Source organism: Myripristis murdjan, chromosome 20 (assembly GCF_902150065.1).
Source record: "Myripristis murdjan chromosome 20, fMyrMur1.1, whole genome shotgun sequence".
NCBI lineage: Eukaryota > Metazoa > Chordata > Actinopteri > Holocentriformes > Holocentridae > Myripristis > Myripristis murdjan.
The window spans coordinates 26,668,339-26,696,288 of NC_043999.1; the positions used below are offsets into that span (position 1 = coordinate 26,668,339).

The window sequence follows — 27,950 nt, forward strand, 5'->3', positions numbered from 1 at the left end:
TTGACTCTCAGTGTGGGATGAGCTGAGCTTTGTTCGCTTGGCGTCTCTCCTCACTAGATTTCCATTTTTGCGTGCTCTGTGTCCAAAACTTTCGTAGCTTCCTATTGGATGTGCTGCTATTGATCTGGCACTGAGCGCTGCCATTGGCTGGGAGCCACACATCCACTGCCCGAAGGCTGACACTTTTTGAGTCCACCCATTGTTTGTTCGGAAGATCATTCTGCCTTTAAGTTCGTAGACCTGCTCTTCTCTCTTTTTCTGCCACTTTCTGCAGGTGTTTCTGCCTCCGGAGCCGCAGAGTCTGGATCTGTGCCACCTACTGCCCCTATGGACGCCCCCTTCTACACTTACTATTATTATTATTATTATATTATATCATTATTAATAATAATTAACCATAACCCTAACCTCAGCACTAATTATAATAATTATTATGTTCTCTATGTTCTCTTTCCTCCTGGTGCTAAACAAAAAAAACTGAACTGAACTGAATGTTCTTGGCAGATTACATATACCAGGAAATACAACATTAAGATGGGCTGAGACATTATTTAATTTAAAATCTTATTTTTTAAATGTGGAGAAATTAATTTGTAGCAGAGGGAAAGCAGCATCAGGATATACAGCAACGAAAAAACAATATTAGTATGAAAAAAGCAAATACTAAGCCTGCAATGCAATGCATTAACTTGGGATGGAATAAAAAAAAAAAAAAAACAGAGCATTACGAGAGTGGCAAAAATAGCAGTAGGAGAACATACTTCAGCATGGGAAAAAATTAAAAATGAATGAGATACAAAAATACACCAAAGATGTTTAAATATGTATATGCAGAGGGATATAAGTAAAAAAAAAAACAGAAAGATGTATGCAATATATAAAACTGGATTGTACAGTAGATCCCTCCTGGTCCTAACAAGCGACATTTTTTGACACTAAAATATTGCCTTTTCATCTCACATTTTCTACACAGTGGCATGTTAACGCACGCTACTGTTTGTCAGTTTGTTCCAAGTCTGACTCATCAAGAACTTTAAGTCCCCTTGATGACTAAAAAACTTTGAGAGAACATACAACCAAAGGCACTGGAAGCCTGGACGTGTGAAAAAGCACAAGGTGGGCGTAATTAAAGCTTATATAACATTCACACAAAGGTCTGTGCTGTGATTTTTCTTGCAAAGGAAGACACTTCTTATTAAAGCCCCCAACTACTGTACTCGTGATGTTTGAGTGGTGAGATTTTACTGATTCGCTTTAGAAGTAACAGCTACACTGCTCATTAAAACAAAGGATCTGAAGTGCATTCTGACCCTGGAACAACACTTCCGCCAGCATTCCTGTTCAAAATAAGGAGCAGCTGGCTTGCCTTTGCTCTGAAACTTCATTGGGTTGGACGTATTTTTTCATCTACCAATAAAAGTAGATGAGGCTGGGTTCTTCTGGGTTTTTGATGACACTGGTCAGACTTGTTTGACAGCATCAGAATGCCATGATTGGAGAGTTCTGTAGACATCATGTGCCCCACTCCTGCTTGTTGTGATGCTATTTGTGTTTTACAGCAAAGCAAGCACTGTCATGTCAAACCAAAAATCCAGCTACTTATTTGTTTTGAAGACTTGCAAAATGTTTTATATCATGAGTCTTTGTTACTTGTTGCTACCATCAGAATTCAGGCGGTCCGGGGATTCAGTCCATTGCTGTCGGAATCTGAAGTGACCAGATATGACATCACAGGTTCATGTTTAGTATAACCCAGTGCTTCTCAAACCAGTCCTAAAGTACCACCTGGGGCACATCCAGTCTGTAAACACTGGTGTGGTTTCCAGGTTGAACAGCATGGCAGAGAGCAGAGGCGTCGTATGGCTCCTACAGCCTGCTGTGTTACATACACATCTTGAACAATCAGAGTCACAATGGCTTTATTGGCACGATAACTTGTGTTGCCAAAGCACTCATAGCATCAAGAATTGACATGACATATGCAGAGTAATAAAATCACTACATTCATATATTAAAGGTTTACATATAAAGTGTGGAAAAAATATTTATACTAAAGCAGAACATCATAAAGACTGGGTGCTTTTAAAAGAGGGATGGGGATCCACATGCCATGGAAGGCCAGGGGTCAGCATGTTTCCAGTCCAACCAAAAAAAGTGAGCTTATCAGTGAAAGCAGCTGCTGCCTTTGGATGGACTGAACACCTGCAGACTCTTGGCCATCCTTGACACATGGTTCCCCACCCCTGATTTAACAGAGTACTTATGAATTTGTGATACTGATATATTAATGCTGATTGGTTGAAACAGATCTATCTGAGCAGGCTGTGGATGAAAGTGTGTGACCCTTATCTGGTTCAGGTATGCAAGAGAGAGTGGGAGCCAAAACATGCAGGACAGGTGGTTCTTGAGAACCACTGGCATAACCCATATCATATTTGATCAGAAATGCAAGGTTGAACGCTTATTAGTCTTTGACCAACTTTAAACTCAAAACCAGGACCTCTTTGTTAAAAAATCGAGGATATCTCTGTACTTTGCTCCATTTAGCTTTCCCTCAACCCTGACCAGTCTCCCAGTCCCTGCTGCTGAAAAACAGCCCCACAGCCTGATGCTGCCACCACCATGCTTCACTGTTGAGATGGTATTGGTCAGGTGATGAGCGGTGCCTGGTTTCCTCCAGACATAACATTTGGCATTGAGGCCAAACAGTTCAATCTTGGTTTCATTAGACCAGAGAATCTTGTTTCTCACAGCCTTAGAGTCCTCCAGGTGCTTTTTTTTTTTTTTTTTTTGGCAAACTACATCTTTCATGTGTTTGCACTGAGCTGAGGCTTCCATGTAGCCTCTCTGCCATGAAGCCCAGATCGGTGGAGGGTCACAGTGGTGGTTGTTCTTCTGGAACTTCATCCCATCTCCACGCAGGATCTCTGGAGCTCAGTCAGAGTGACCATCGGGTTCTTGGTAACCTTTCTTACTAAGGCCCTTCTGCCACGATTACTCAGTTTGGCTGGACAACCAGCTCTTGGAAGAGTCCTGGTTGTGCCTAGGGTGGCAAAGGGGCGGAAAATTGCTGGTAAATTTCCAGAAATTTTCCGGAAACTTTGCATGGGATAGTTAAGCTGGAGAATTTTGGAAATGCATGCGAACTTATACAAATTTAAACGACATTTTTGATTTATTTGTTGTTTTCTCATGCTTCTCAGTCCTCTGGCTTCTGCATTTTTCCTCAGTCCTTTACAGTTGATGCTAGATAAATGAATAGAAATCAGCTCGATGAACAGCTGAACATTCCTCAGTCAGCATGCTAAATGTATGATCATAGAAAACTGGTTAGCAGAAGGCTCAAGAAACAGCATCACAGTTTAGCTGGCTAGCACCATGATAGTTTCAGGTTTTCCTTTTTAATAAATTTGCAAAAAAAAAAAAAAAAATCTAAAATTCTGTTTGTACTTTGTCATTATAGGGTACTGAGTATAGATTAATTGTGGTGTTTATTTGGTAATGTGCACCCGTTTTTTTTTTTTTTTTTTTTTTTAATCTGAGAAAAGGTTAACTCAGGAATTTAACTAAAATAGGTGCAACCTATAAAACCTAAGAGAGATCAAACTAGGAATTGAGACTGGTCTCATCTAATCTAACCTAAACTAGTCTAATCTATTCTGATGTACTCTAACTGGGGTTCTAACAACAGTGAGAGATATACTTACCTGCGGTTACCTTCAGAAATATTTCTGGGATTTGTTTCTGGTCATTGTACATTGTATTCTCATTTGTGTGTGTTTGAGTAAAGTGTTGGCTTTTGTATTTAAAGTCCTGGTCTCTGATCAACTTATTACTCTTACTTACCGCTCCCACTGAACCTAGATCTGGCCTAGCAACATGCAAGTGTTACAAGTGCAAACGCTGTAGTTGGGCTAGTCTCCTCCTTAACTGGGTTAGGATTAGATGACTGAGGACTGATTAGACTGATTAGAGGACTGATTTGAATTGACTTGAAGACACAATTCCTGGGTTAGACCTTGATTCAAGCACACTCTGATCAAAAACCGTGAGAACAAGGCAAAACCGAATATGCTAGTTTGTAACACTGGCAACATATCATAATATAATGATGACTGAACTCTGGACATGAATATAGCTGGTGATAATATTATCCAAAATGTTTCAGGGGAACCTTCTAAAGTAAGTAAGTGAGTACACTTTATTAATCCCACAAGGGGAAATTCTGAAAATGTCAAACTGGGCTCCTAGGGGAGCACAACATGGCATTAGCAAAAAAACACACCCCAGCACAATAAGCACATAATAAACAACATGACTCAAGACATTGCACATGTGGAAGGGGGGAGGGATTTGGGAAGGGGGAGATGTCCAGCACAGACGAGGGCCGTATGCAGCCACTATGGTGCTCCGCACCCACAAACTGCACTGAAAACGGGAAGGAGAGGGGGTGGGGGGCCAACGAGGCGTTGAATTTCAAGGAATGCGTGCATATGTGTCCTTGTGTATGTGTGTGCGTAAGTCCAGGACCATCTTCCCCACACAGACTACACAATGGCCCTGCCGTCTGATAAGATGACACCCCCGGCCGTTGCCCGGGAGACGGCCTCGTGTGTCCTGAACAGAGATGAAGTTCCCGGGTGGAGGGTGATGGGGAGGGAGTGGGGGAGAGCGGCTGTCTGCATAAACATCCAGGAGAAACTGAAGATAGCGGCCTTCCAAGGTCACTGGGGCGCCGAATTGTGGATAAGGTGATTGTTTTGGTCAGGCTGACTCTGCAATTTCCATCAGCCTTGAGTCTCTGTGGTTCTCTTGGTGATTCCGAATAATTTCAAATTATGGCACATTTCCTCAGTGTCGAGCTTCCAACTTCTCCAAGTTGTTACCCATCTGGTGTAAAAGTCCAGGAATTTCTTCCTGCTTGCGTTCCTGCAAACGTTCCGGCGGGCCATGCGGGCTCTCCTTTGCCCAGTTTTTTTGTAGAGAAAATTTGATCAACTGCATTGAGAGACCAGCTGATCAGATCCATTGTTGTAGATTTTCGGAGAGAAATGCAGAGAGAGGCTCCGAAAGACAGCGCAAGACAAGACAGAGAGCAGAGCAGGGCAGATAAGGGCAGGAGGGAGCTAGAGAAAAAGCGTTCTCCTTCGTTGAGAGCAGGAAGAAGACTAAACTAGCGGTGATCGACCTTTTTGATGTGGGAACCCTTAAAATGAACTCTTACATATTTCACAGCACAAAAGGGAAAGAGAAAAATGAGATATATTTGTGAGTTAGAGATCCTGACCCGACCGCCAGGTTAAGGACCACTAGTCTTAACGAAAATTTTTAATACGTCTACAATAACTGATTTAGCAAAAACATCCAGAATACAAAACATTTGCAGGGTTAGATCTGGGATGTTTTGAATAGTGAAAAGGTCTTGACCGCTTCATTTCTAATAGCTTTTAATAACACCCTGCACAGTCACCTTTGATATCTAATTATATGCCACACCAATTTACACTGTGCTATTTTTTGTAATCTGTGCTCCAGGGTGAGCCTGTTAATCAAAAATATGTCTGTAGTGCCCCTGGGTGGCATAAGCCTCCATGATAATCAGTTTATGTAAAAAAATTTTGGCAAAGCACAGAACACTGGAACAAAAGTGGGAATATCAAGTTTATTTTCCACCAAGAGCAAAGCAACATGAAAGCCATTGTGAAAATACAATCAACTCTACTTGGACAGAGCGAGTTATGCCTGCTGCAGTTGGTTCATGGATGATCCTGAATTCATAAGGATGATTTTGGATATGGGCGCTCAGTTAAACAAGCAAATGCTGCTGCTCTTCCTTTCTTCGTGTGACGTTGCACAAATTACTTTGAACTTAGTATTTACATATGAAGAAACCAACCAAACAAGACAAGTTGTTGTATTCATTCTTTAATTCCAACGATATCAAACCTTGCATGAAATTGTTACTTGAGTTTTGTAAGCGTTGGCTAGCTGTGAAGCAGGTAAGAAGAATGTTTAAGACATTTTAACACCTTTACATTGCTGCTCTGCTGAAGCCTAGGAGTTTGGGGGAGGGGACCCACATTCATAACGTGGCACCGTTTGGCCTGAAGGAAAAGGTCTTCGGCTTTCTGCTTTTTGACTTCTGTCCTCACTGCTGTGACTGAGTCACAAATAACAACCAAACAACTCACAAACAAGTCCAGACTAAAGTTTCATGTGACTACACATACAGAGTTGGGTGAACACACCGGCTTAACGGAACACGCACTGACAGATGGACACATAAACATATTTCCAGGCTGTTATCACATGTGACATTATCCTCATGCAGTGACGAACATGACAAGAATCCAACAAGTGCGGAAGGATTTTATGTGCATTCATGTGCACTGAAGATTATTGACCGCCCCTCCCAATGTCCCAGTGTTTTGTATGGACCACACAAAAACAAAACAGAAGAATGAATTTTACAATGTGGAGATTAATCTCAGAATTAATTGTGTGTGTGTGTGTGTGTGTGTAAGTCCCTACATCATATTTACCATATTTACAAGTTTCTGAGTCAGAAACTGGGAAATATCAGTGTTGCCAGGGTTTCTGAGTTGTTGCTTGTTAAGGTTTGCAATGGCGTCTATGTTTTCATGTTGCTAGGTTACCCGATATTTGCAACCAGAGAACTCAAACGCCAGTCAAGTCGTACCCAGGACTCCCAAAGTCGGAAATACGAGCTTCTGACTTTGCACTTGACGGCAGGACACGTCTGGCACAGAAATCGGAAATCCAGGTACAAAAAAACCCAGACAAAGTAATGTCATAACTTGTGGAAAAATATATCCGATGTGTGCATGAATGCAACATTAGTGGGTGAGGCTAGGAGGAGAAGTGAGTGATAGTTGGGTCACATCAAATGGAGAGGGAAGATGGGTTAAAAAACAAACAAACAAAAAAGCAGTATTAGTAGTGTAGGGAAATGATGGTGACGGGTTGGATTCCACTGACAGCTTTTCAAGGCAAATGCCAATATTTTCAGACTGAAGCTGCAGAAAGTTTGAATTTTGCACCAGTTACGGGTGGTCACTAGTGATCCTGTGTAATCACTGTTCTTGGGTCACGATTTGATTTAAAATAGATTTTCCCTCATCATCAACATAATTGCCACATGGTGGTGGGGGGTGGGGGTGGGGGGACAGCGGAGCCAATGCGTGCTGCTAGAAACAAGCTACCAAGCTGGCTTGATCACTTCAGTGGATCTGTAAATGATGCAAACAAGCTGTTTGAAGGACAAATGTAGAAACATTTCACAGCACAGAGGGAAGTTTGTTTTCATATTATAAATGAAACATTTCAATTCATCAGGCACTTGTGACATTATGGGAAAACATCTTCTGCCTTTTCGTTTCGGTTAGCTAGAAAAAACAGCTTGTAGCTTTGCCAGCACCAGTACACACAGTAGCAACCTGGCTAGTTAGCCGGGATCTCTAATGTCCATTGGTAGACGACAGCCTAAAACATGGGCAGGCAGATCACCTCTGCTCTTATGGCGCTTTCCACTGAACTTGGAACAAGGAGAACTTGTTCCTTTGTGGAAAAGTGCAAAGGAACACCAGGTAAGTCTGGACTCAAAGTTGGAATTTCAGAGAAGATCAGAAAGCTCCGAGTTTGCCATATGGTGTTGCAACAAAACGGCAGACAGCTATAAACATGTCTAAATTTAATCTAGTGTTGTCTGCAGTCTTATTTTACAGTGGTATAGATTCATAGCAGTGTATATTCTTTTAAATTGATGAACGGACCTAGCACCAGCAGAGAAGGTGACTAGCTGTAAGTAGCCTCGCTAACGTTAAAAAGCGCAGGCATTTCCTATCATCATTAGTGAGTCATTTGCTGTAAGTGGACAGATGGTTTGCTATCCTCCTGCAGGTGTCCATGTCATTTGTAATGGAACTGGGATTGTAAATATACAATTTACAAAGTTCTGGTTTGATACTTTAAATTGCTCAATGTGTCTGCTTCAGAGACCAAAACAAAAACGGTGTCAAGCTGGTTTTTCACTTGTTTATCAGTGAAAGTGATGATTGAGAAACTTGTTCCCGCTGTGACAAATGCCTGGAAAATTGAAATAATTTACAGTTTCTACCTAACAGCACACCAGAGGAAATTAGACGCTATGAGGCACCAAGAGCCGTTACGACAAACATGCAGAGGCGTAGAAATACTAAAACAGCTTCAGTTTCACGTCTCAAACAAACACACACACATACAGACAGACACACACACACACACACACACACGCACACGCACACGCACACGCACACACACACACACACACGTCCGCCCGCCCGCCCTCTTCCTGGCCTGGATGCTACAGTATTAAAGGCTGAGGGCTTGGGGTGTGGGGTTTTTTGCGTCCATGCCACCTGGCAATACATTTTGATGGGTTAGGAGGGCTTGGGGGACTGGGGTCCATGTCCCCACCGCTCCACAGAGAGAACAGGGGCCCCTCCATTGGGATACCCAGAAGCTTTGCCACTCTTCATATAACAGGCCCAATGCAGAGGAAACTGTCCATCTCCAACGATGAGAAATATCCATCATCTTCTTAGATCCACTATCCACGTCTGATTGGCCTGCTTGTTTTATTTTTAGTAGTTAACAACTTCCAGACTTTTTTTTTTTTCTTTTGGTATGTCTTTGTTCAATCTGTAGAACAAATCAAATGTTTACACAAATAACCAAGCAGTTCAGTCTGTTTAGTTCCAGCTTTCATTTAGTCATGACTCACTGTGGCCAAGGTTGAAAGCTATAACACAGATACAACGTTGTCCAGCAGTCTTACAACATTTTGTCCTTTTCCCCCTCAGCATCCTCAGTCCAATCAGCCCCGGTGCTCCAAAGCGTAGGCAGCTCAAAGTTGAAAGGCAGGGAAACAGGAATCTTCAGGCTTTGCAATCTCTGACAGGTAGTGGATAGCGCCTGCCATACCTGAGAGGAGAAACATCTGTCAACATCTGCCAAAGACTGAAAAAGGGATGGAGGCTTCCACTGATTTCTCTGACTACCAATACAATTCTAAGTCCTGTGCCACATGACCCAACAATAGAGAGTGGGTATCTGACCTGAGCCCGTTGGGACTCAGGAGCCCGTTAAGCCCATAGGGACCCGACAGGTCAGGCAGTGTTCAGACAAAAATTTAGACGTTATGTTCGGGTACGTCAGCGTTATTTTAGTGAAAAACGCTGAACCTACTGGCTGTTCTGGGCAAATTCCTGTGTAGTGCTGGAGTTTATGTGACGACACTGAAGGCAACATGGAGGCTATTTCAGGCAGTACTAAGAAGTACTAAGCTTTGAGATGAGTAAAGTGACTGTGAGAAAGTGTCCTGTACACTGGTTAGACTGAGAGGAGCGGGAGGTCCACCCTGGACCCGCTCAGCTCTCCTTCATCCACACTGTTGTCAGCTTGCCAACCTGGAACTTCACTCATGGTTCAGCTCGCTATGCCTCACCTAACTCCCTCATCTGTCATCCATGTTTTCCAACTCAGGGTCTGTGAAGAACAGGTAACCAGTGCATGTGCTGTCTTCTTTTGCCGTTTGTTTTTGGTCTCACTGCTCCCACACAACGATTCAGCCCGCATCGTTTTATTTTTTGGTTTAAAGGGACGTTGTTTTAGTTTTGTTGCAGCGTGAGTTTGTGTGGGCCCTTAGCTAGCAGCTTTATAATAATCAAAAGGTAATACATGTAAGTGTTGTCAAGTATTTTATTATCTGGATTTTATTTTAAAATTACTTCAAATATTTGTGTTTACATTTACTAAATTTATTATTTGAATTTAAAGTAGTGTGTGTGTCAATTACAGTTTACTGAAGTGTAATTTGAGTTTGAAACAGTAAAAAAAAAAAAAACCAGTTAAAAAGGTAAAAAGTAATTAGAACATAATTCTTAGTAGGATTTAAAAAGTGATGAAAATACATATTCCTGCTAAGTGGAGGCACCCTCATTATTCAAAATTCATCAACTGTGTGACCCCAGTTACACAGTTGATAAGTACATAGCTACGTTGGACGGATGTTACACATGCAAAATCTGGGGCTTGGGTCAGGTTCATACACAAAAAAAAACAAAAACAGAATGCCTGTTGGGTTCAGGTTAGGCTCGGTTACTACGCCCCTGTGCCGGATCGGCAGCCCAATCTGCACTCCACCCGACAATAAAGACATGTCGCATACAGACATTAACAGCTAGGTTTCCATCCCTGCATTTTATACAAGATGTAGGAAATGACTAAAAGAACAGTGAAAATGGCAACATTTGAAAAATTCCTCAGTATTCCAAAAAGCTTGAAGCCTGCTTGAGGCGGATTTCTTTTGTTGATAAAAAAATGTGTGTTATAAGTGCAATGAAAAAGACAATGCAGCTGCTTGATGAAAGGGAGATTCCTGAATGTGTCTGAAAAGGGGCTTTGTTGGTCAAAAAAGTTTATTAGTTGATTTATTTATTTTAATTATCCTGCTTGCTCCCATAATGTGCCCATCATGGTTATGTGACCATTAGTTGGCAGTTTGATGATCTGATGAATATCAGTATATTTGTCTTAGATGAAAAGGGATAAATATTAAACAACACTAAAATACAATAAAAGTTTTCCCAATACTACTTCAGTTAATTCATCAGTCTAGGTATAGTTCTAGATAAGCTCCATTTCTCTGGTGATCATGCACTTTGGGTCGGGTCAGCAGTTCCTATCAGCCTTCATCTAATTTTTTAGCCCCAGTTTTTGGGGGAGGAAAAATGAAAAACAGCTACTTTGGTTTAACTGCTATGATAACACCAGCGAATGCTCTTCCACGTCTGTCTAGTCGATGGCTCCTTTCCACTCAGTGGAATACACTACTGTTTTATCCCCAATGTTGTCTTTAATTCCTCCATCAAAGCTAAATGAAAGGTCTCTCCAATTTAGACAAGATGAAATTACTCGTGTTCTGCTATGTAACTGGCCTTTGATGAAGAACAGGAAGTGGTGGCAAATGCAATTTTCATGCAAAAAAAAAAAAAAAAAAAATTATGGGCCAGCTATTACATCGATCGAACAGACTAGACAGAGGAAGGCAGTGAAAATGTCAAGACAAGTTTTAAATCCTGCTTAAGAATTGAATAAATATTTGGTACCTTCAAAGAGAGAGTAGGGTCTGTCTGGGATGCGACAGCCATGGGTCCCGTAGTCCAAACACCACTCAGCAAACTGGAAGAAGGTAAAATTACCAGCTTTATTTGTACAGCAGGTATTATGCAAGCGTTGAATTATTACATCATATTTGTAATGATGGCAAGTGTTAGGGTTAAGGGCAAATACAACCTGAAGTATCTTTTTTTTCTGGTCCTTTTTAACTATATGCAAAGCACCTTGAAGCACTTTGTGTAGGAATCATGCTATACAAAAAAAACTCTTTACCTGGTTAAAGTTTGTGAAAAAAGTGTAATAAACCAAATTGCATCCACTCAGCAATAACAGGACAAGATCACATTTCTAATAAAAGGGCAATATTTACCCCGAAGGTTGGGGTAACCCTTGTTCATACCTTGCAGGCGCGGTACAGGTATTTCTTTTCCTGGGTGAGCTGGTAGAGGGACAGGAATGCGTAGCCATTGCCTGCAGTACCGTGGCAGATACCATAGCCTTTCCTCAGCAGGCCACGCTGCCAGATCACCTCACCACATTCTACAGCATCCTTCAGGTATTTCTCATCCTTAAACACCTATGAAGACACAACAAAGGAGGATGAGGATTCCAATATAAGAGAAACAGCAGCTCAAAAAATGGAGGACATAGTGACATTGCCACGTTTGGAGGCCTGTGTTGTTAGTAAGGGAACTAAATACTAAATTTGTAACAGAGAGAAGACATTTAGACCACAGTTAATTCTTCGCACAGAAACTAAATTACGCAAATACAATACTTGGCTTATTTTACAGTGATCACTTGGTAACACATGAAGGAGCTCATGCAAACTCTGTAACTTTCTGTCAGCTTTGTTAGTAAAGCGATCTCGGGCTTGTTGCCTGCCCCAATTCTAGGCTGCTGTTCTGCTCTGTTCAGAAGTTTACCTGTGTAGAAAATAGGGGAAAAAAAGAAAACTGAAGAGAGATTGAACTGAGCTCCAAAGCAGAGCAAGCTTAGATCTAGAACACAGGAAGTAGCAATTGGTCTGTAAATGTTTTTGAATCTTTGTTTCTGGGTTAGATTAGGACTTAAAACTGTAGCCTGGCTTTGTTGTGCCTAAGCACTTTCAGCTTTCACTCTGAGTTTCGATAGGTGGGTCAGCTGATGTGGGACGTGCACACTATTTGTTCCTTTATTCTGGAAATCTGAAAGGGGCAGGTTCAGCCTTATTAACGAGCTGTGACTAGGCATAGCTGTGGCATTTTCTGGTATTTAAACACACAGCTGCACTGCGGCGTCAGCAGAAGTGTCAGCCTTTATGTCAGCCTTTCATGGGTAAAGACCTGCGGGCCTGCTTGTGCGAATCCACTGAGCAAGGACACCGATAAACTATTGGTATTTATTCTCTTCATCATGGCTTCTTGTTCACCATGAGCTACCATTACATCCCTATCATTCAGGGAAACTGCAAAAAATGCATCAGTCACAAAAGACAGCACAAGCCTGAGAACGTCCTCTCTCTCAGGAAAGCCTTTGCTACTTCCTGTTTGCTCGTTTGACTTATGAAACTTTCAATCTGCTGTAAGTAAGACAGAACTTATCAAAGCACTAGTAAACCTACATAACATTCAGGTACTATCCCTCACCAGAAGCTGGGTCCATCCAGAAAACAGCCACACCAGCTGTGCTTTCAGCTGACTCTACTTTCTCCCACACACCGCACTCCAAGGGGTGTGGTGTTGGTACAGGTGCACTCATTTCCACAGACTGGAAATTTACTAAGCTTTCTCCCCTATGCAATAACTCATCCTTTGAATACCATGCAATCATGGTCACCACTCCCACTAAACTAATTGTAGTTGTCATATATCACCCACCAGGGCAAATGGGGAACTCTGCAGTCGAACTAGACATGCTACTCTCACCAATTCCTGAAGATGACATCCCACTCATTGTCATGGGGGACATGCATTTCAACCCTCAAGCAGCTGACTTCCTTTCACTTCTGTCCTCATTTGACCTTACACAGGCCTCCATCACTCCTGTGCCTCACCAGTGTCATCAGAGAGCATCGGGCAGGACTCAGAGCATGTGAGAGGAAATGGTGCAAATCCAGAGATCCTGCTGACCTCAGTAATTATCAGACTCTCCTATTGGCATTTTCTTCTCAGCTAAAAAGTGCCAAAACCACTTACCAGGAGAAAATCAGTAACACCAAAGACATTCGGAAATTATTTTCAGCTATTAACATATTCCTCAACCGTCTGCTGCCACCACCATCAACTCTGCTCACTGCAGACCACTCTGCATCCTTCTTTACCGATAAGGTTTCTGCCACCAGTGATCAGTTTTCTGAGCCTGACCAACTCAGTATGCAGCTGCCAGCTAATAGGCCCTAATTCCTCTCATTTACCATTGTCACCAAGGAGCAAGTCTCCAAACTTATACTCGACTCTCAACCTACTATCTGTCCACTCGACCCTATACCCAAGTTACCCTGCTGCTAAAGAAACCTACACTCATCTCTGGTTTGAAATTAAAGGCCAGTTTCAATCCTGTCCTTTCTGTCCTTCAGCCAGAGGTGCCGGTCTTTCCTGTCCTACTTCTGCTTAACCTATCAGCTACCTTTGACACAGTTAACCACCAGACCCTCCTCTCTGCACACGCTGAGCTTGACGTCTCAGAACCTGCCCTCTGGTTGAGTCATACCTCTCTGAGAGATCCTTCAGAGTATCATGGAAAGGTCAAGTGTCTAAATCCTACTGCTTGCCCACAGGGGTACCTCAAGGGTACCCCCCGGTCCCCTTCTCTTTTCAATGTACACCTCCTCTCTTGGTGCAGTCATCCGCTCAAATGGCTTTTCATACCACTCTTATGCTGACGATACCCAGCTCCTCCATCCAGCCAGACGACCCCACAGTCTCCACAAGAATATCTCGGCAAGGATGAAGGAATGCCACCTTCAGCTAAACTCCGTCAAAGACTGAGCTTCTCATCTTCCCAGCCAGTCCCTCTGTACAACAACAGATCAGTATCCAACTGGATTCTACACAGCTCATTCCTACAAAATCTGCCAAAAACTTCGGAGTCATAATTGATCACCAACTGACCTTTAAGGAAAATGTGGCATCCGTGGCTTGCTCATGACAATTTGCCCTGTACAAAATCAGAAAAATCAGACCATACCTTTCTGAACATGCAGCACAACTCCTGGTACTTATTACTGGCAGGGCTCCTAACAGGCATACTCAAGTCTCAGCAGATGATCAAGAATGCGGCAGTGCCTCTGATATATAACCAGCCAAAAACTGCACGTCATTCCACTGTTAATATCCCTCCACTGGCTCCCAGTTACTGCTCGCATCAAGTTCAAGTCCTTGACACTTGCCTACAAAGCAGCAACCAAAACTCCTCCTACCTACCTGGACTCCCTCTTTGAGGTTTACACTCCCTCCCATCTACTTTGCTCTGCCATGGATTGGCACCTGGTGCTCCCAGCACAACAAGCCTAAATCACAAGCTAGACTTTTCTTCTCTGTGGTTCCTCAGTGTTGGAACGAGCTACCAAACTCCATCTCATCCACAGACTTGCTCTGTCTTTATGAGAAAGCTAAAAACCCAGCTCTTTAAGGAACACCCTCTCACCTAATGCACTGTGTAATCCCCCATATAATAATAAAAATGCTTTCTTCTATGCTTTCTTCCCTCCTCTATGCACTTCATGCACTCTATACATTACCTTGCACTGCCTTGTAGAACTGCCTTGTAGCACCTATATCCTTTTGACCAGAACCAGAGCTTTATGGAACTTGATGTCATTGTTCTCTCCTGAATAGATCTTTGCTTGTGATGTATAAAAATCTCATATGTACCTCTCTTTGAATAAAAGCATCTGCCAAATGTGAATTGTAATTGTAATTGAAGAGTAGAAAATAGGTTCTGTAAACTAAACACTAGGCTCAGGAGATGAAAACTGCATAGGGTTCTGTAGTAAATGTGTGTTTCTGGCATCATGGCTGGTATATTTATCTACTATATCATTATAGTATCTCTACCATGTTTTTACTAAACGAAAAGCCATAATGGGTAATTCACTGACTTAACAGTTTCCCCAAGAATTTTTTCTTACAATGACAGCAAAATCTGGTTAGTGTATTTTCAGCAGCAGTGCTACTGAACAAGGACAGAAATACTACAAGACTACTACAGCAACACTACAGGTGGCAGTGTGTGTACACGTAGGTCTTGCTCTTTTCTCGACCACATATTGCTTGTCATCTTGATCATGAGGGTACATCTTGATAAACCTGAAAAATGTTCTTACCCTAGTGGGCCACCACATTAAGAAACATTGACTAAACTCCCTGCTAAAAGTGAAACCTATCCATTAACCAATTGAAAGTGAAACCTAACTGCAAATTCCATATGATGTGTTGATCGACCAATCCCATTGCTATTTAAAGAATTCTGCATAATCACTAGCAGGGCTTTAAATATGAGGATTGTTGTTTTGAGGGTGCCTGAGCACCAAGCACCAAACTGAAAAATTTTCAATTTCAAAAAGTTAACTTTTTAGGAAGTAAGAAATACTGGTTATTGGTATAGACAGTCATGCATTTCTGACATTAAGCTGGTTTAACTTGACTCTTAAGTCATGAAATAGTGCGAATAGTGCGAAAAAGTGTGAACATGGCAAAGAGAAGAAGCAGAAGCAAAGAAAAATATCAAACCTGGGTAAAATAGTGACTCAGTGTATGCAAAAACATGATTGCTGCTTTAGGTCTTGCAAGGTATACGCCCGCTTTGGAGTTTGTGTAGTTGCCTAGTCAGCTGAACACACCTCATTTGATATTTAATACCTCGAGATGTTTAAGGCAATGTCTCTGGGACAGCAATGTCCCATGGGTGACAGTGTCTAAATGCTGTTTCAGAGGCTTTTCCACCATGACAATAATAATAAAAAAAAAACATTCTGAGGGTAGTACACAGCACGTCATTTCTGGCAGGAAAATGGTCAGATTAAAAATAAATAAATAAATAAATAAATCGCAAAATGTCAGCTACTGGCAGCCATAACCTATTAAAGATTATTAACAGCCTCTGTCTGATTATCACTCAGTGCTAACATACAGAAATGAATTTTTTAAATTGTCTGGACAGCATATCTTTTCTTTCCCAGGAGAAAAGATTAAAGGTGAGTCTACATAAATGGGCCTAATATTCCTATGAGCCCAGACCTCATTAGTAGGTAACAAGTCTAATCCATCTTAAAGGGTTGTTGGTACATATAAAAAACCTCAAGGATAACCACGTCTGAAATCCCTCATATAACAAAGACGTGTGAACACAGACCTGACAGCTTGACTGTAGAGTTCTCGAAGGTGACCATACCAGCCATGTGTTGTCCCTATTAGCTTCCAAAAAAAAAACAAAAACTAAACAGTACTCGTACAAGGCCAGCCGCTTGAATACTATATACTGTAAAATGTAACTAAATATCTGAGTCCCACATCAAAACAGTCCTGAAGCATCAGGTTATGTAACTAAGCTATCATACTATCATAACCCCCCTTTGCTGAAAGATTACATGAACCTCTGACACTTTTTACAGTGTTTTTGTCATGCGAATGCATTGGGCAGCTCTTCCCTGTTCTGCCTGCTTGAGAGAAACAGGCTCCTCCAGCCTGCGGGCTGCTGCTGCAATGAATGTTAGTCACTGTGAAGAGATAGTTTTCCTGTCACAACAGGGGACAGCGGCAGCGAACATGTATCTGTTACCGGTTGCTGCGAAAGCTGAGACACATACAGTGACGAAATGATGTGCGTCTCTTTTCAGCTCTAGCCAGTGGAAAAGCAAACCAGTTCATACAACTACAGTAGAGGTTACACCCACTCACAACCACTTGTTCATCCAATTGGAAACATTCATTCACCCACACTAAGACAGCCCAACCCATTATAATCTACCCCTTGTCATTAATAGTCCCATCTGTTCATTCAGTGAGCAACAGAGTCCAGTACACAGTGTAGAGGCAAGTCTATCCAAGTCGTGATCTTTAGCACACCCAAGCCTACATTTGGCTAAATCTTAAAAGGACACTTGACCCATACTGCATCCCGAATGCAATACATTTTTGTATCACTTATTCACCATGTGCTGGCTTCAATCCTTGATGAAGAAATAAAATGGGGTCCATAATTTTACAACTTTACAATTTTACAAAGGTTGTAAAATTGTAAAATTATGGACCTAATTTTTTCCCCATTGGATCAGAGATGGTTGGCGTTTCTGGAATATAGGTTTACCATGAAGGCTTGCGAGTAAAGCCTTCTTCATCAGACAGGTACTGAAGGCAGCACCCTGTGAGTACTTGATACAAAGACAATGCATAATCGTCTAACTATTCTTTTTTTTTTTTTTTTTTTTAAATAAACCTACAAGTTGAGTTACTTGAAAGTTGTTCCTGTTTAATGGTGTCTGGTACACAGTTCATGTGACAAGTGAATGCTGCTTAATTTAGGTTGTTTAATAATATGGGTTAGGATCTCACAAATGAGTCTCAACTGCATTACTATGCAGCTCAATGCATTTGAGACCAGAGCTGAGGGTTGCATGTTCCCAAGTGTTTAACCTACTATCTGTTAGCTGTGCTGCTTCACAGACACATTAATTAGATAGCACCACAGGTAGTCGTCTACCTAGGCTAGCAGAAGACAAGAGCCATCTGTCTTGTAGAATTCATTTGCTGCATAGTACCAATTTTGCAACATGCTTGGTGGGTGAAAAACACAATTTTGTCTTATAAAATAACCTGCCTGAAATTTTAACCAGTGGAATCAGAGTGGGCTGAAATGTCATTGCCAATAGGTAACAAGATCAGGCAAATATAAAGTAAAAGAGAGAATTTTGAACAGTGATGCATCGATGTATTGATCGAACGTCAGTAGTGGCCGATATTCACCTTGTTGACTGACCTTGCTGACTGCTGATTGACCAGAGTTTATCGCATTAAATGACCAGCTTCTCTATTGTGGAAGACATGGGGTTTTGAAGCCTGATGGAATACTGATGAATTGCTGTCATCAATATTTTGCTGACATCTGTCTCCCCAAAATCTACAACCTTGGTGCAACACAAATTCATGAGCCACTGGCCCGTGACATCCCTTACCATCAGTTGTATAACTACCCATCCCATCAGTTGTATAACTGATAGATGCAGCTGGGATACCAGCCCTATGCACATGCTTAGGCTCACAGCACACTGGAAAGACCAAGATTTTAACTCGGTAAAAGCAGTGTTGCACACAGATCACAGGCTCATTATCTGCATCTGCTGTCTCAAAGGCATTTGAGAAAATGTTTGAAACATTTTCAAATTGCGCATGCTGTAGTGAGACATAAAGCTATGACAGACAGTGTTCTGAGTAGTTTCGTACTAGTTTTGCACACCGTGCAGCTGGCTGTCCATGATGACATGCTGAGCCAGCGGAGCATCTCGGACATGGTCGCGATAGGCATAAAGACTGTCAGAGACTTGAAACACTCCTCCTTGCCTACTCACACAAGCAGGCTGTGCAGATCCAACAAGAGGTTGCCACTCAGTGGAATAGTACATTCCATATGATGGAAAGACTTCTGGAACAAAAGTACACATCTGCTACTCACACCAAAGACTATGACCTCTCCACAACCCTCACTGCACACCAGTGGGGATTAGTTGAAAACTTTATCACACTTCTCTCTCCATTTAAACAACTGACAAGAGAAGTCAGCTCATCAGAGGCATCGGCTGCCGATGTAATGCCCTCTGTAAGCCCTGAGGTGTCTTTTAAGCCAGGAGGCCAACTAAGACCATGGTGTTAAAACAACAGACCGCAGTAGTAGAGGCTATAAATAAATGCTTTGATCAAAGCGAGTCAAAGCCCATTTTCTGCATCACAACCTCACTGGATGCCAGACAAACTGCTCATTTTATGAGGATGTTTAAGTGATAATTCGGAATCTTACCCATATTTGCTGGTTCATGTGGTGCTATAGAAGCCAACTGACTGAAAGACCAATTAAATGGTGATCAAACAGACAAGCGTTGTTGTGCATCCCTCAGAACAGTTTTTCAGCTTCGTGTCGCTGCTCAAAATCATGTTGTTTTCTGTTCTGTATAAAGTTTATTCATTTTGGAGTAGCACACTCTTGATGAAGCTGTTGTTGGTGCGACAGGGAGGGATTTAATGGACCAAAGTTGGTGGATGTATTACACTAGCATTAACCAGCAAATAACACTACGTGGGTTAGAATGTGAAAGATCAGTTTAAGCAATGTGAACCAGCAACAACTAACGTGTAACTGGTGGATAGGCCTGCTGTCGGTGTTGGACATGAGATGCACAGAAGAGAGAGCTGATCAGCCACAGAGCAAGAGGGCACCAACGGACGGGACACGGTCCACTCTGCATGACACATCTGAGGCGATTGTTGAAGACAATGGACCACAATGGTCAAGGCATCACAGCACTGGATGATTTCCTTGCAGAGAATTCCCAGAAATGAGAGCACACTTAGATATTGGAGAAATAAATAATCACCTCAATAATCAGTGGTTTCCCAGCACTTGCACAGATGGCATGCAAATACGTTCTCCATGGAGCAGCATGCACAGTGAGCGGCAGTTCAGCTCTGCATCTCACATCTTGGATAAGAAGAGAAAGACGCTGAGCCGCAACAAGGCAGAGATGCTTGTCTTTGAAAAGAAAAAAATACATCTTACTAAAAGACGGGAGTGAAGTGCTGATGATGTTTTGAAATTATCATTACTTAATTACTTAACTAATTATTATAAGAGGAAGCCCACTGACTTTTCCTGAGAGGCCAGTGTTTGTTTTGGAGGCTTTTGCCCAATGGAAACACAAGAACCTTGTGGTCTGTATGAAAAACACAAGAAGTGAAAGTTAGCTCTATTGATGTTTGTAGTTTATGTCTGTATGTCTGTCTGTCTAAATTTATTTATTGTATATTTAATTTTTTATTGCTTTTCTAATCTTTTACATTTATGATTAATTACATTTAATTTCACAAAAACAATGTTTTTGTTGGGCTATGGATGTACTGAAAAATTCCTCATTGAGTAAATAGTTGTACAGTGGCCTTTTAAAACTGCTATTTTTCACAAAAAGAATCTTTGTCGTGAAAGAATATTATATTAAAGGTTTCATAAAATTGCATGATTAAATTTCTGCTCATTCAAAGACAGTATAATGAGGGGCTGAAACACTTTAAAATGGTTCAGTTATTAATTTATTTATTTATTTTGAATGAAGATTGCTTGAAAATTAGTAGCAGATCAAACAAAGAGAAAAATTGCTATCAGTATCAGCCAAACTGTAAATTAAAATATTGGTAGGTATCAGCCCAGAATTTCACAATTGGTAGGTCCCTAATTCTGAAGAATTCAGTCCTTTCTGTATCGCTAATAGATTTTGAAAGTGTCTTGAAACACTTCTGTAATGAAATAGCATAAGGGTTGAAATATATCACATTTTCAAAACAGGTGAACTATCCCTTTTACATTGTGGCACTTTTCTGTGTCTATCTACTATGAGGATGCTGCAGTATTTTGCTGAAAGTACATTATTTTAATGCATGGTGTCCTTCACAAGCATGTGTTGGCCACCTTTGCAGCAAATTTGTTGTGTGTTGTAAAATTAGTGGGACAGCAATAAGCATTGGTTTTCATTGTACTCTTATTGTGCTTTATAACAAAGTCTTCAAATACCCCATGCAGTACTAAAATGTCTCTGCATTAGGGAGAAGAATGGGAGTGCCAAAATAGCAACGCATTAGCTGCCAAGTGGCTCACTAATGGGCCAAGAAAGGAAGAATTTACCCTACAATGCATTTCTGTGATGTGTGGAGAGCAGTGTGCGTGTGTGTGTGTGTGTGTGTATGTGTGTGTGTGTATGTGTGTGTATGTGTGTGTGTGTGTGTGTGTGTGTGTGTGCATGTGTATACACAGCAAGGTATGACTAAAGACATCTTGTGTTTTATCAGGGGAAGAGGAGAAAGCAGTGGAACATGGAATGCATATTTGCTTCCGAGCTTTGTCACTTTCCCAAAATGTTCCAGTCTGCTCTCATGTCTGTCTTAGCCTGCAGTCATGTCATTAGCAGATGTAATGAAGTGTGCATTTTATAATGTGGAACACTTACACTGCTGTCTGTTGGGAGAGAAAATGCACCGACACACATTCACATTCTGTTTAACCACAAGAACAGGAAACCCTGCCGTCCTAAAGCATCAATGCATATTGGCCTGTGTGTGTACATTTGAGTTCCTCATTCCTCCTGCACATGTCAACATCCAAGGCAGTCACATTAGTGTGGCCACACTGACTTGCTGTCATCGTTTTAAAAAGGGAACTGTGTTGTTTAAATGCAGTGAAGAGTTCTCGTAGCAATGCATGTGCTCATGAGCCTCACCACAGGGTGCCGCTGTTGTTAATGTGTATTTGATAACATAGGGAGGCTGCATAAGACTGGGATATATTCCATCATGCCACAGTGTCACACACACAAAAATCACGGGGTCTAAAGGTATCACAGTTCAATTTAGCGCTTTTTGTAGACCTTTTCAAGATTTTTTTTTTTGGCATTTCTGCTTTATTTGACAGTCACAGTGGAGAGAGAGAGGATGACATGCAGCAAATGACCTGAGATCGGATTCAAACCCAGGACGCTGCGATCAGGACTCAGCCTTAATCAATTTAACACAATTTTCTGATTTTTGGGGAAAATATTGTTTTCTTACTCAAATGAGCACTGCAGGTAAAGGTAAGTACTATATACTATTAGGTCATGACTGTCAATGATCCCGTTTTTCCCGGGAAACTCCCGTATTTTACCCATCCATCCCGCCGTCCTCCCGTTTAGATGATTTTCCCGTAAACCTCCCGTATTTCCCCTCCGGCCCGGCAGGTGGCAGTACAGCGCGGCAGCACCCCAATTACGCTTGAACATAGTCGCGAGATTCAAAACATCACCATGACAACACCACAACTGGTAGTGTGAGCCTGCCGGAGGCGAGTGAGAGCCCACTCACACTGGCAAGTTTGGTCCGTGCCCAAGCACGTTTGCCCCTATAATCCGGATTATTTGACCAGTGCAATCGCTCCGTTCCGTGCTGGAATACAGTAGGCTACACTTCCCCCGCTCTGGCATGTCATGTAAAACAATTTAAGACATCCTGAAAAATGCAGAGAAACTGCATATATATATTTTTTAGACACTGACTTCATCCTCTATACCCTGAATAATGTACAGTTGCCCAACTATGTGAGTGCAGGGTGGCTGAAAAGCCCCAGGGAAAACTCCCTCAAACAAAATATCTGGGATGTACTGTCCTGCTCATCCTGGAAGGTCATCCAGCTGCAGATGAGATGGCTAGATGCTGCGTGTCACTTCCATCTAGACTACCTGTTCAGGATACCCTGCTGTTTCTGTTGTTGTCTGCTGTCCCAGTTTGTCCCTATCCCCCTGTCTCTGTCTCTTTGTCTCTCTCTCTCCCCTCCCCACCCAACCGGTAGAGGTAGATGACCGCCCGCCCTGAGTCTGGTTCTACCTGAGGGTTCTTCCCATTAAAGGGGAGTTTTACCTTGCCACTGTCACCAAGAGCATGCTCAGGAGGGAATCTGTTGGGTTTCTTTGTTTTCCTTTCTACTGTAATTCATAGAGCGTGGTCTTTACCTACTCTACCTGTAAAGCGTCATGAGATAACTTCTCTTTGATTTGACGCTATATAAATAAAGATTGATTGATTGATTGATTGATTGATTGATTGATTGATTGATTGATGTCATATACCATGATTCAAGACATTTCAGACATCCTCAGGGTATCATTTCCTAACCAGTGGACAGGGAGGTGATAGGCTCCCACATCCTCTGACTTGAATCCTCCATTTTGCTTTCGGTGGATCTTTGATGGAAATTGTTTCTTTTATGAAACTCTTCACTCAGCATCTACTGCAGCAGGTTAGGGATGCCTGCACAGCTGCTGATTCAGGTAAAGAAACATGGCACTCAGTTTGCTCTCTAGTAGTGATGTAGTCCTTTGGTAAAAACTGTCAATCCAGATGGTATTCCATTTGTTCAAAACTGATGGTGGTCCTTCAGTGTGAGTGCAAACCTTGGTCAGTTAATTTCGGACTCAACACCGGACAACACCAGTTACAAACAGAAAGCTCTAAAACTGAACTTGAGATTTCACTCTTTTAAAACAAGGGGATTTTTCTGGTAATTTTGGGCTAATTTGCTAATAATTTGCTTTGCCTTTTTACTATGTTTTGCTAATTTTCTGGTCAGATTCTTGAAAGTTTTTTGCTTTTTCTCCTATTTTCAAGTAATTTTTTACAACTTGCATTTCTTCCTGTTTTTGAAAGAAATCAAGTAAATTTGCTTAGGTTTCGAAGGGTCAGATAAAAGCGAACTCAGTTGATTTCTTTCAAAAACATGGAGAAACTGAAGCAAATTAGCACAAAATTAGTAAACAAACTTACAATAAAATTATTATTAGTAGTAGTAGTAGTATTAGAATTATTAGTATGTCACTGTTAACGTATTGACTACAACTTACAAACTCAGTTCAGCACATGCTGTGAATGAGTCAAAGATTTTCCACTCAACAGTCCAGATTTTTTGGACATCTTGTACTGTAAAATGTGAGTCATGCAATACAAAGCGTATGCCAGTCTCTCACCTTATGAGCCATGATGAGCATATGGATGACACCAGGGGCTCCATGGCACCAGTGAACCAGTCGGTCAGTCTCGTTGCTCAGGGATGACGGGTAGTTGCCTGAACGAAACTTCTTGTGGCGGACGTAGTCGATGCTCGGACGAATTGCCTCTGCCAGAATGTCAGGATGTACCTTTGCTCCTGGCTGGAGGAAGAGAGTCACACTGATTTCAGTTTCATTACTGCTGGTCATTTGTTCATTTTTAGAATATTGCTTAAACTGATACAACACTGCTTTGGCAACACAGGCTTCTTGTTGTCATGTGAAAAAAATAAATATGAACAAGAATTGGCCAGAGAAAAAAAGAAGAAATTAGAAATAAGGTTGAAAATACACAGACCAGTCCAAAATAATGGGTAGAGCACAGGGTCAGCTTCTCCACAAGCAAACCTCAAAAACAAAGCAGCAACTTTAAATGGCTTAAACGGTCTCAACACCACAGATTGTTTGAATTAATTATTCATTTCCATTTGGTAGGATTTCAATGTTTTAATGAGAATATCAGTGCACGGAAAGATGGACACAATGTTGCTAAGTGCATGTGAACACGCGTGCGCAAACACAAAAAGAAACCACTAAACTGATTGCACATTCACAAACACTAAGGCCAGAAATGTACTGGAGGTGCAAAGAAACTTCAACTTCCATATTCATCAACTGGTTTAAATTTCACCAACTGCCAACCCTCTGCAATAGATGTCTGCAAATGAGAAAGTGATGCCTGTAGTGGATAAAGCATAGATGTTGTCATTTGCAGGCATCTGTTGCAGGTATTCGATTTAGTTAAACTGTTAATCTGCAAAGATTCTATGTTTTTGTCTCCATCTGCAGTGTTACACGTTCATTGCAGCAATGTTTTTCCAGTGCACTTCACCAAGATCACCTGTCAATCAAAAATGTATTATGCCATCTTTTTATTTGGATTTTCTGCTGGTGAAGTTTGAGTTGCTGTTGGTACTAGATTTTCATGCTAACTGCTGAGCTCTTCCTCCATTTATTCCAAACAAACAATTTATGGAACAACATTTCTTTTAAAAAAAAAAAAAAAAAAAAAAAAGACCATACCAGTGTTTTTGAATGTTCTGCAAATCAAACTGAATCACATAAGACTTCACAACATATAATAAAATTCCTCCCTTTTGAAATTTTAATTTTGGGTTGAAATCCCCACTTTATACTGTTCTGCAACAAAGCCATCATACAGCCATCATTCATAAACCATGAAACTGATAATTGGCTGTGGAAAGCAAACTTTTCCTATGGAAGGACCGTTTCACTCAGCCCGATTTCAAGTCATCATCTTTAAGGAAAACTAATGACTTTATTACAGTGATGGAATACTGGTGTGAAGAAAGCTTTAAGTATCTGAAAGTTCTTTTTCATATCGTTGTAGACTGAATGGAAACCAGTGGCTGGGTAAAAGGGAGAAAAAATGATAATGGAGTTCAGAAATGTGACTGCTAGATGCCTGATGAAAAGTTGATACATTTTGCAGATATTATCTTAAGCATCAAATCACTGGTATGGTGCTTTAAACGTAACTTCCTATGTGCATTAAAAAGGACCCCAAGCAAAAATTTCCACTTTACCTGGCTGACCGTCTCACTAGGTAAAAAGATACGATGAACTTCTAAACTACATACTCAAATTTTGGTTTGTTGTTGTCCCTTAATTCAACTCAACGTATTATTTTATGAGCCATAAATAAGCTTCTGTCCTGGATTTAGGGCTCAACCAGCCCCACCTCATCCGCTGATGGGTGTGCTGTTTAAAATATGGTGGAGGAGCAGCCAGTCATAACACAGAAAACCTCTGGGGTGCCTCCAAAATTACCTGTGGTAGAGCAAGATCAACAAACAAAAGTTGGTATTGACACTAAGGGAAGGAAGAACCCACCAAACCAAGGGAATGTGGCCTGATGCCTGTGTAACTGGATGTGTCACCTCACTACTCACTACTCAGCCCCAGACTGTGCACAGCTGAGTCTGATAAAAGCAAGACCCAAAGTTATATAACCATGTTTCCAGTATATACACAGTTATCCACCCTACCATTATGTTTGCTGCTTTGTTGGAAGATTATAGGGGACAATATCAAAATTATTATTTAAACTTGAAAATGTATTTCCACAATAGTAGTTTCTACATATGTAGAAACATATATAGTTTAAATAAATAATTGTAAGGCTGATTTGAGTTAAAGGAAAAGCAAATGTCCTGATAGGTATTACCAATATCTCTTCTGTCAACTATATATCTTTTAATCAATTACTTGTTTAAAAGAATAAAAAAGACTGGTGACAAAAAATCTTAATTCAAATTTGAAAATAAAAATGCAGTGTAAGAAATGAAACCAGATTTTCCATTTTTGCCTTCATTTAGTCACAATTAAACCTAAAACTCAATGATCCATTTCCATTTGAATTTTGTCATCTTTGTAAGAGCATTCACACTCCCCCAAGGAAGATTCCTGTTGATTGTATTTTCCCTGTCACCTGCCCCCTAGCGCCACCTTCAGGCCAAACATTTGACTTGTACACAATGGGCCCTATCTTGTGCCACCCGCTAACCGCTGCCACTACCCGCTACCCGCAAATTGCGGATTTAGGAACTTCCGCTATCCCTAAACGGTATCTTGCGCCACCCGGTACCCACTATCCGCCACCCGCTACCACACTGATTGGTTTAACTGGCGTAACGCCCAAAACACGCCTATGCATAATATAGCGGGTAGTGCAGGTGTTTTGCGGATAGCGGGAGGTGCGCAAGATAGCAACTTTTACGGGGGAACGCCTCTTCCTAAATCCTAAATCCGCAAATAGCGGGTTTAGGGAGTCTGGCGCAAGATAGGGCCCAATGTATCTCTAAAATAACAGATGGATTGCCAAGTACTTTGCTGAACGTACTCGTGCTTTCCAGCGAATGAACCCCATTACCTTTGGTGTCACCATCATCTTATCTCTAGCAAACCAAGCACACTACCATCTCCACTGAAGCTTCTTTGGCTACTTTTTGGGGTCTGTGTGTGTGTGTGTGTGTGTGTGTGTGTGTGTGTGTGTGAGAGAGAGAGAGAGAGAGAGAGAGTGTGAGTGAGTGTGTGAGTGTGTTTGAAACCAGCCAACACTTTACTATTGATCAGTATGAGAAATGGATCTGGGCTGAGTATCACTACAGCTGGCATTGCTGTTTACATGCTGAATGTTTAACAGCTTCTCATGCATTATTCCTGAGGCTAGATTCCCCCTAATATTTCTCTAGGGTGGATGACTGGTGCGGCCTTGGCAGTGATCACCGAGGCTGGCTTTGGATCAGCTCAGGCTGTGGTGGACTGGGTTTATGAATTGCAGATAGGACTATGATAGATGGGATTTCTGGAATACATCATACACCCACTGCCCATCAAGTATAATACCTGTTTAAGCCTGACCATCAGACCATCACTCCTCTCACCTGCAAGTGCATGCTATATGTCTGCCAGCAAATTTAAATTGGATCCATCCATCCATAGATCAGTCCACAGATGTATATCTGCACACCCATCTAAATGTGCCACAACCCCAACTATTAGTACATCCTTCCATATATCAAGTGATTCACTGGGCCATCTATTCTTCATCAAGCCTTGGTTGCTCTCCTCCTCAAATACACCACAGAATGTATAGTAGTGTGCCCACCAGGCAACACATATCCATTAGGGATAGGAATTGAAAGGGACCCCCGTTATCAGATACACTTCAGAACACTTTGTACCAATTCCACAAGTATTGTGATTCATGCCGGGCCACAGCACAATCTCATATACATCCATGGGACCAACACATTTTGATTTGCTTTGTGCACCAAATGAATGTAACAAGTATGTGACAGTGAAAACTTGCAGGGCTCCATCTCAATAAAAAGCATCCAGCTGTATCTACAAGGCAGAAAGCTGGATCTAACTAAAACTGGTTGAAGATACTGCTGTAGAGAGCAGAGTATGGCTGAAGTGATGCTTTCTGTCCATA

General features: G+C 41.5%; 1 protein-coding gene across 1 annotated transcript in view; it reads right to left on the minus strand.

Moving 5' to 3' along the window:
- Window positions 1–5,909: 5,909 nt before the first annotated feature.
- Window positions 5,910–27,950, minus strand: part of lancl2 (LanC lantibiotic synthetase component C-like 2 (bacterial)) — a 53,877-nt gene continuing 31,836 nt past the window's right edge. The window contains exons 7-10 of the mRNA XM_030079515.1: window positions 23,909–24,091; window positions 11,579–11,755; window positions 11,169–11,241; window positions 5,910–8,982 (exon numbers count right to left, since the gene is read on the minus strand). Of these exons, the coding sequence (XP_029935375.1) occupies window positions 8,906–8,982; window positions 11,169–11,241; window positions 11,579–11,755; window positions 23,909–24,091 (510 nt within the window). The 3' untranslated portion in view covers window positions 5,910–8,905. The remainder of the gene's footprint in view (window positions 8,983–11,168; window positions 11,242–11,578; window positions 11,756–23,908; window positions 24,092–27,950) is intronic.